Source organism: Sinocyclocheilus rhinocerous, unplaced genomic scaffold (assembly GCF_001515625.1).
Source record: "Sinocyclocheilus rhinocerous isolate Xijiao unplaced genomic scaffold, SAMN03320098_v1.1 scaffold241, whole genome shotgun sequence".
Classification (NCBI taxonomy): Eukaryota; Metazoa; Chordata; class Actinopteri; order Cypriniformes; family Cyprinidae; genus Sinocyclocheilus; species Sinocyclocheilus rhinocerous.
Genome location: NW_015659312.1, coordinates 1,159,612 through 1,169,732, shown reverse-complemented (window position 1 = coordinate 1,169,732; position 10,121 = coordinate 1,159,612). Strand labels below are relative to the sequence as shown.

General features: G+C 38.7%; 1 protein-coding gene across 2 annotated transcripts in view; it reads right to left on the bottom strand.

The window, feature by feature from the left end:
- The window catches only part of LOC107723499 (double-stranded RNA-specific adenosine deaminase-like), a 13,945-nt gene extending 4,556 nt beyond the window's left edge, over positions 1-9,389 (bottom strand). Inside the window, exons 1-4 of one of the 2 annotated variants that reach the window (XM_016532158.1) lie at positions 9,272-9,389; positions 1,894-4,037; positions 1,396-1,594; positions 1,027-1,175 (exon numbers count right to left, since the gene is read on the bottom strand). In XM_016532158.1, coding sequence (XP_016387644.1) covers positions 1,027-1,175; positions 1,396-1,594; positions 1,894-3,902 — 2,357 coding nt within the window. In that variant the 5' untranslated portion in view covers positions 3,903-4,037; positions 9,272-9,389. Of the gene's footprint in view, positions 1-1,026; positions 1,176-1,395; positions 1,595-1,893; positions 4,038-7,434; positions 7,735-9,271 lie in introns of those variants that run through there. The other variant, XM_016532159.1, reaches the window with a different exon arrangement.
- Between the last annotated feature and the right edge of the window lie 732 nt (positions 9,390-10,121).

Genomic DNA, 10,121 nt, shown 5'->3' with positions numbered 1-10,121 from the left:
GTCCGTATGCACAAAGACACAGATCCCTAAACAAGACCATATCTGCAGATGGAACTTTGTTTGTAGAAGCATTTTTTAAATGTGAACTAGCACCTCATGACTACACCACGTTATGTACGAGAGGCTGCAAAAGACACAGGCGCAAGTGGAATGTACAAAACATGGTGAAATTAATTTAAGTAAATATAATGGGCGATATATTGCATCACCAAAAATTATTGAGGTCATGTACATATATTGCGCGATAAGTCGATATATTGATTATTGCGACAGGCCTACTGACAATATATTTTTAATAAGCACCTAATTTAAAATTTTTTAACTCAGTTCAGCTCATGAGATTTTGTACAGCTCCCAGGTTTGTGTAGATCACTGCAAACACTCTGAAACACGCATATAGACTATATGTTAATTTCATTTAACATTCAGTTTAATAATCGTACTAGGCCAAATCATGATTTCAATATTATTTTCATTATTTCTTTTCATTTTTTACAGTGCAAATTTGATACAGACTCAAACCCAATTTGGGGAAACAGTGTAAGAAGAGAAACAAAAGAAAGATGAGCAAGGTAAAAAAAAAAAAAAAGGATACAAATAAAACAACATTTTGGGCCAGGATTACACAAAGCAGACATTGTGTTTTAAAGCCAGCAAAGTCACACTGTAGGGGGAAAGGGAATTAAGGACAGAAAAACACATATAGCAAGAAAACGGAACAGAAAAAGAGGCTGGGAAGAAAAAAGAATAACACTCACAAAACAACAACATAAAGCTCAGTCGGTTCAGTAACAGCAACAAGGGGAAATGGAGAAATGTAAAGAAAAAAGGAGCGTCAAGGACTTAAAGAGGGAGAGCAAGAGCGAGAGGAGATAATACAGAAGGTGCATGAAATATGCGGAGAATATGGGGACAGCAAGGGGACAGAAGAGCCTGGAAAACACATCAGGACAAAAAGCATGTGACTTTCTGAAGCAGGATTAAAAAGATGTAACCTAAAGCCCTTCACTGTGGGATGTGTTTTACCGTGGATCATGGGGTGGCCCTTCCTGTCCTGTCTTGATAAACTGGATGGCATGCCCACTGCGCTGACTGTGCTCCATCAGGACAGATACGGGGTTCTTTCCTCCAGGTAGAGAGCGAGACAGAGCCTGGGGCGGAGTATCCGAACCACCCTTTAGAAATGAGACAGAGAAAATAAATAAATTTTATCTTGATTTAAATCCATATTATCTTTAAATAAATATTTCCACACAAAATATTTTATATACAACATTTTGAAAACATTCATATACAAGTTCAGTTAAAGGTAAAATATGATATCAAAACTGCTATGAGAGATTAAATAATTAGGTTTCAAGCAACTTTGACACTGAAAAATGAAAACAAACATACTATCATATCATCTGCCAGGTCAGTGGTTGACTCAGCTCCCTCGGTGCTTGGTTCTTCCTCTTCGTCACCACCTGCTCCTTCCAACTCCCTCCAAAGAATCTTCAGGGTTGTGGCTGCAGCATCTTTTTTGGCCACTTTTTTGTTTAGACCCTCAGCCGGTGGAAACCTACGGCCATCTAACATGACCTGCATCCGAAACCTTGAGACAAAAAGAAAAACCTCAAACTATTAATCCATGAAAACACAGTTGGTGTGTTTCTACTAATTCTTAATCATTTAACCTCATTTCACCAAAATTCACTAGCAAGAGAACATAAATTATGTAACATCTCCAAAAAGCCTTGGCTGTTTCACCAATTCTTAAATTAATCACCGCTGTGTAGCAGCTTTCCAAACATTCCAAAAACACACTTCCAAAAAAGCTAGAGGCAAAGACTGTATTAACACAGACAAACAAATGCTCAAATGCACCCATAAACAAGCTTGTCATCAACTAACCTGGGATCATGTGAGGGTCCAGACTGGTCCAGAAGCAGGAATTCACAAGTGTGTCCAAGATGCTGAGCAAACTCCATCAGTCCGCTAACTGGGTTCTTACTGAGGGCCTCTTTCAGTTTCTGCAATCTGCTTGACTCCAGGCTTTGGGCCGGGGGAGGGGGAGCAGCCAATGAAACGGCAACCTCGGAGCGAATCGTGTTCAGGAATTCTGGAATATCGTCAGATGCCCACTGTGAACGTTCTCCTCCATTACTGGCCATATCCTGATAGTAGGACAACTGATCGGGAGGAGGTTGGAAGAAGCGGAAGGTGGAAGAGGAAAGTTCACTGGGTTTGGGAGGTATCGGCTCAAGGCCAGGCATGTCAAGCTTCGTGTTATCAAATGTGTTGTCTAAAATATTATCCAATAGATTTTCACCCCCATCCATTGGCTCTGCTGCGGTACCACCTGAAAACTCAAATCCATAATTTACATTTGTAATCCCTTCAGCTGCAAAGTTCAACATCTCTGCACTGTTTACATCCTGCATTGCAGTCGCAGCGACTTTTCTTTGGCGGTCCATCTTTTCCTGCCGGTGTGCACTAAGTGACCAGGTATGTGGTGTAACTTCGGTGTCACGACTTACGTCACCTTGTTTCTCCATGGCATAGAGTGTGGGATTAACCTGCTTGGCACTTCGCAGGCCAAGGTTCTTGGCAATCACAAGCGCACTGCCTGTACCTGCTTCATAGAGGTACTGTAGGATCTTCTCTTTGCAATCTTTAGAATCGGCCATTGTTGACAAGGTTACTGATTGCACAGCAGGTAAAAGAGTCTTTTGATTCTGGTCAGGAAGCAATGTTTCACAGGTATCTTCAACTTCGGAGTCCTCCGACTGGTCAGTGGAATCACTGTCAGCCTCAACGAGGGTCTGTGATGCAGAGGGAGCACTGGTGCTGGTGAGATCCCCTCTAACCTCTTGGTTTATGGATGACTTCTGACCTGGCCTTTTCTCAGTATCCTTTGAAGACTGCGTTTGGTCTCTCTCTTTGATGGGCTCACCGTCCTCTTCCTTGCGAAGTCTCCACAGTGGAGGAATCTCACCTTGTTTCACTGCTTGGTTTGTCCGTAAGAGGGCATATAAAGCCTTATTAACAATTGCCTTGGGAAGGCCGAGCTTTTTACCCAAGGCCCTGGCCTGAAGGGTCTCGTCTGGCCCGAGTGATGTCAAAAAAGCGAGGACCTGTTGCTGGATCTCAGGGGTCAAATACAGAGACTCTCTGACCGAGCCAGGAGAAATGGAAACCTCGTTGGCAAGGCTACTGCAGGACGAGGTGTCAGAGGTGCCCACCCTTGTTATCCGGTCACCCAAACTCAGACTATGAAGGCCCGAGGACAAATCATCTGCCTGTGCATTCCAGTAGTGCTTAGTGTATTGACTGGGATAACACTGTCCCTTCTGGAAATGATGATTCCAGTGTGGCTTTCTCTTAGGTCCAAGTGTATTTCCGAAGTTCTGCTCCCTTTGCCAGTTTCCTCGGCCTCTGCCGTAGCCGTCTCTTCTTTCAAAACTGCTACCACTTGTTTTAAAGTCACGATAACCTGCCTGGTACTGGATAGGCCCAGTAAAGTCCTCTTCCCCTCGGCCAGAGGTTTGGGACCCTCGCTGCTGGGGTGCTTTGAACTGTGGAGCCTGTGCACTCTGCCCCCTGAGGAACTGCACCTGCTGTTGTCGGAAGCTTACACCATTTGAGTCTGAGATCTGATCACTGCCGTGCTGGGGGGATGCCCACAGGGGTGGATCAGAGGGGCTAGGGTGAAAAGGACGACCACGTGGAGGCACGTCAGGAGCACCCGGGCAAGTGGAGTAAAGGGAAGGGTGTGGATAGCTTCCAGATACGGGGCTTGGGACACGAGGGCCCCGTGGGTGACCAGTGGTTGTGTGGGAACGAAACTGAGGTTTTCCCTGTTGGGGAGGGAGGGAGAATCGCTGGCAATCTTTGTGAAACCCTCCTCTACCTCTGCTCATAGCGCAGGGGTGGGGGCGAGAAGGGCGTAGCGTCGGGCTTGGTGGATGGGATGTGTGCACGTGTTAGGATGACTCTCAGGTATCTAGATGTAACGTCACAACGATACCAAAGGCTTAGTCTGTGCACCGCTTCTTCTGCAGAGAGACAGAGAACAACAGAGAAATCCATGAAAGAATGCAAAGGGGACACATGCTTTCTGATGTTGCAGTGTCACTGTACAGACACACAAATCCTGTCGGCACATTTCTCGGCAACCCAGTACACTGTAATTTGAGGACTTGGTAAAAGGCTCACAGATTAATTATTCATGCTTGATGTGACAACCAATTTATTTCTGGCTTAGTGAGTAATTCGCAGATACTTATGGTGAGGGAAAGTGGTCATGGGTATTAGAGGAAAACACTTTACGCGGCGGGGCAATTTTTTTTGAGCAATGTTGCTTGGTCACTTTCCCATTGAGAATGGGCAACAAATTTCTATCTGGATACTTTAGATCAGTCGTAGGCCCTGTGTCTCATCTGGTTGCCCGTTGACTAGTGTTGTTTTTGGCGGCCTGTTTTAATTTTAGTTTTAGTCTAGTCTTTGTGTGAAACTGGGGCCTGCGTCTGCGCAGTGCGCCCTGATGCCGCTGAAGCGAGACACAGGAAACAGAAATACTGCAAAATAATAATAATAATAACGCGACTAAACGAGACGAAATAACGTTATAACATTTTGTTTCGTCTCGTTTTGGTCAACGAAAATGAAGATACATTTTAGCATAGTTTTTATTTTGTAAACCACATTTAGTCTCGTTTTTATTCGTCAACGATATTGCATTATACATTTAATTATAGTCATCGTCACATGACCAGCATTTTCGTCTCGTCTCGTCTCGTTTTCGTCACGTGATAAAGGTTCGTTGACGACGATATTTAGTCATAATTTTCGTTGACGAAAGCAACACTACCGTTGACGGCAACATTGCCCAGAAACATTGCTCAAAAAGTTGCCCCGAGTATCATCAGCCTCAAGGACATTCTCTCCCAATATGAGTAACTATATTAGGTAAAGCACAACGATGAGTAAAGCTGTTTTTTAAGAGACTTGCAAAACATTGCGAGATGTCAGTGAACCTAACACTAGTTTGCAAAATGCAGTACTCAACAGCCTACTATAGGTAGTATGAATTGCTGTGAGTTTAAAATAAGTTGCTTATTAAGACTCTACAGTCCTCATAACACAACAGGTCAATAGGCAGCACTTATCCCGCAAATTCATTATTTCTAATTGATTCAGGCAACAATAGCTCAGAAAAATAGCAAGGTTATGACACATTACATAAGACACATAATCAAAAAGCTGAATATAAGAGCTACATTTCTAACCACATACATTCTCCACTTTATCATTTGTTAGACACCAGTAAACCAGGGGTGTAATGGTTCAAATTTTTTCACGGTTCAGTGTGTATTGCAATTTTGGAGTCAAAGCAGCAGAACCGATTGATTATAGGTAATAATAGTAAATATAAACAAAGGCACAAAATAAGTGTCAACAGGTCAGAGGTGTAATGTTCTGCAGTTATAATGTTATACTAAAACTAAAACAATGGAAAAACCCTTAAGATAATATGTAGAAAGAAAAAAACTTATCTTAAGCGTGCAGAATAACATAAGTGGACGATTAATTGCCGCTTTGAACGATTACGTAATTGTGGCATCCATAATTGTAATTGCGATTAGAAATTCGATTAATTGTGCAGCCCTAGCAGGAACACATTTAGTCTTCTAAAAACAGTAACACGTTACTGTTATCATAATCTCATTACAGTTAACAATGTTCAAAGAAATAAAATTCAAGGTAAAAACCCAACAAAAATGACAGCGATAAAAAAAAAAACAGCAGTTAAGAAAGTATCTGATCATAGCGATGTGGATATTGCAATTTGGCACTCCAGTCAATTCACATCAGATCACATATATTTATATAGTGCTTTATGCAATAGATTGTTTTAAAGCAAGCAGCTTTACAGTATTAACCATGAAAAAAAACAGTGTTACTTTCAATTCGAATTACAACTTGACATCAGTCAGTCTTTTACTTTTCCATACAGTTAGTTAAATGGCGAATGAGCCTGTAATGTCTGTTTGCCTGTAATCCTATTTTGTGTGCCATATCTATATTTGTTTGTATTGTACAAAAATAATTGTAATAACACTTTAACATTTTCAAAAGCTGAAGTGATTGCCTTGTTTTATTTATTAGAATATGCACAACTCAATATTTTAACTAATTGCAAAAGCTGAATAATCATTCAAAGCCTACTGATTAACCAATGAAATAAAAAACAACTATTAATTGATTATTATTATGATTATTAATCGATTAATCGTTCTAATAACTGTTAATATTACGTGTTTTTTTTTTTTACAGAGAACCGTTACATCCATACAGTGTACATTAAATATTTTAACTGCTATAAAAAAATCACATACCTGATTTCACAGCCTTTCACCAAATACTAACACAGACAAGAGAATTCCGCACAGACTCTGGCTTACTGTGACCCTGATGCAGCTTCACACGTAACTTCAGACATAACAGCTCACTCTCTAAATAAACTGAAGCGAGAGGGAAAGTGATTCTGCTCACGCACATTCCACGTGCTCCATGTGCATTAAGAAATTATACTTGTGAATATTGGAGTTTTGGTGTCCTTTCACCAGTTCCCAACCTAATTCTGGCATTATAGAGGCCGTCCCTTAATAAACTTTATTAACATAGAATAAAAATTGTAACAGAAGGTGATTTTATTAAACCATGTTGTCGATGCATGGTACTTTAATTACCACTTGTTCACTCTAACAATAAAAGTACAGTAACAGACAATGGTTTAGCTTGAAAAGGTCTAGGAGGGTAGAAAGCTTAGCCAATTAGTATTGAAAAAAAAAACTGCTTTCAAAACTGTGAGCTGAAATAGATGGGTTATTGAAAATAATTTTGTACTTAAATCACTTATTTTATTTTAAAGGATTAGAAAATATGGTTCACAAAATAGGGGAATTATTTAAATGTATAGAAAGGTTTCCCACATCTCTTAAACACATAATTTTCTTGATTTTTCTGTGCCTAGAGATTGCATTTACAAAAGACAATTTCCAACCAACAAAACAGCATATCCACGATACAAATGACTTTTCCACAACCTCTCAAGATTTTAAACATTTTCATGACTTTGGTAAATTGGTCCAATCTCTCAATTTTAAAATTCCCTTTTAAATTTTTCAATTTGAGAAGCCTGTATAGAACAGTTTTGTTATACCACCCAAAGGCACAATTGGGACCTAAAAGGATGAAAATAGCAGGGTGCTTATTACAAAACTCTAGTATCTAATGTCTTTAAATATTTACAATGAATTACTGATTCGTTCTAGTTCAGATTCTGCAGTTCAGTCACTTTGACAACTTAGAATATTATATAACCTACATTACTAAAAACCCATTCAGATGAGACCAACCCAAGAGATTATATTAAAAAGTTATACATACCTCAAAAACAACTTAAGGTAAAAGATAGATAAACCTGGCACAGATCACCCAGATGAGGCCCAGACTCGTGCACTGACTAAACGCTGTTCCGCATGAAAACTGAACTCCAGCAACTCGTTGTCCCCGTTTGCCTTTTGCAAACGTTTTGGGTCCACAAACTCCACTATACGAGATGCTCCCGAGACTTGTCTTATTGCTTTTGAAAAGCTTGTTGCAAAAGTGATATCAGCAATGAAAAAAAAAGAAAACGCGTAAAGGCGGAGTGTTGCTAACTAGGCACTTGTCACGTTAAGTTTCGCTTTTCATTCTTCTCCAAGCTCTCAAACTGTTGCTAGCAACTTACGCAGAACACGCATGTCTCTAAACTGACGGCAGGGGGCGCCATTAGTCAAAGCGCTTGAAAGTTTAATCAACATAATACAGCTTCACAAAGGGTAATTACACCATTTAATTCTAATACAATGACAGGTGGGTAAAATGTGTCAGAAAATTTATCTATATACACCAAGCAATCATCCCTAGGTATATTAATATTGAAAGAACTCATGCGGGACGACTGTATTCATATTACTGCGTATCAGTTAACAGCACGACATATTAATACTGCATCGCACTACTCATTTTATCATAGCCGTTGAACTATTGGTTTCGTTTCAGATTTCACCAGCCAGCAGACTGAAAGCAAGCCTCCACCTGCGACCCTCCCAGATGCATAATACATGAGGTTACAGTACCGTGACCGACATGAAACTGCACTGCAGTTTATAACCTCCTACCGAAGCCTGAAGTGCAAATTAAAACAACATCTTCAGCAGTGCGTGCCTCGACTTCACTCCCCTAAGAGAAAACAGTCCGAAAGAATAGCGGTCATGTGCGGACAAATGTCCCCCGGAGGCCCTTAATAACCCAGTTTATCCAGTACGCAGTCACGCAGTTGCAACTTTTGTAGCTCAGGGCTTTAGGACACACAGCATCAAAGACAGAATAACAGCCACTGCTTTCATCGCCATATTCAGGAGATTATGTATAAAAGTATTCTTAGTAATGTTCATTTAAATCTATGATTAATATTATAGGCATCGTATTTTTTTCCGTCACTGTATTTGTGTGTGTTTTGATGCTTTGGCAAATAATGAGAAAAATTCAAGACCAATAACGTACTTCGAAATTAATATCGTAATGCTGTGGTGGTACCACGGTGAAGTGACTGTATTAGCTGATAACATGGTACTTTTTTGTTATTGTCCAGTAACTCTGTCAGAATTTTAATATTTCAATACACAAATCAATAATTAAATGAATAAATGGATCTAGTCATTGACCGAAGAGATATTAGACTACATACATAGATGAAAAGCAGAGACCCGTAGGAAAAAAAGCACTCTGGTATTATGGTTATTTTATTTTTATTTTTTTGTTCTTGCTCAACACAGACATGTCTTTATAAACTAGCCCTGTGCGTAATCTTCTTTAGCCAGTTTCAACAAGCCCTTTAAGGTAAAAAATAGAAAACTGAGTTGCAAGGACATCGGAGCTTGATCAGCTTAAATTAATATATCGCTTCAAGTAAACAAATACAACCCGCAACTAAGCATTTGCTACTCTTTAATTCAATTGCAAGCATGCAACAGCATAAAACTAGAAGGACTTAGATGAGACGACTGGGTACTTAGATGATCTGGTATTTAATGCGACAGCCAGCGATAAACAGCGATCGAAAAATCTTTGAAGCATCTCTCTCACTCCAGCACAATCCAGTTCCCATTCCGTTCCGTAAACGCAATAGTATCTAAAATAAAACACAGCCATGTACATTACAGGGAATAAATATACTTACATGCGCAGACGACGTACACAATCCTGCAACGTCCCTGCAAGAGGCCACATGCAGATTGAAAACAGCGCTGGTGAATGACAATGAAATGTGGCGCGTAGCTGCGACGGTGTTTTCGACGCTCTCTGATGACGTCGCATTTCGCAGGAAACCGCAATGTGAGCTTAAAAGCATGATCGGTTATTAATGACATGAAATAGCTATTTGTGTAATGCATGCCTTGAAACTATTTTTAAAAATATTCATAATGTTTTTTTAAAATTATGTATTTATTAATTTTTACAGCCCTTGTTTTGATCCATACCAAGTGAAATCTTTGGACGATTATGAATAATGATGAATGAATAATATAATATAATATAAGTGTAATAAAGTGTAAAAATGTTAAATAAATAAATAACCACAAGATTAAAAAGATTGAACCAACTAACTAAATATATATTTGATTAATAAATGAATTTGAAATCGATTTAAATAAATACATCCAATTTGGTTTTGAAAATAACAAACAAAACATTGTTAAAATAAAAAATTTAAATGTGAATGAATAATATAATATAATATAAGTGTAATAAAGTGTAAAAATGTTAAATAAATAAATAACCACAAGATTAAAAAGATTGAACCAACTAACTAAATATATAATATATTTGATTAATAAATGAATTTGAAATCGATTTAAATAAATACATCCAATTTGGTTTTGAAAATAACAAACAAAACATTGTTAAAATAAAAAATTTAAATGATTAAAATAAATAAATTAGATGCAATTAGAAGTTTAAATAAATAACTACATAATTTTTTCATAAATATATATTTATAAATATATTTTGAAATAAATACATCTTGA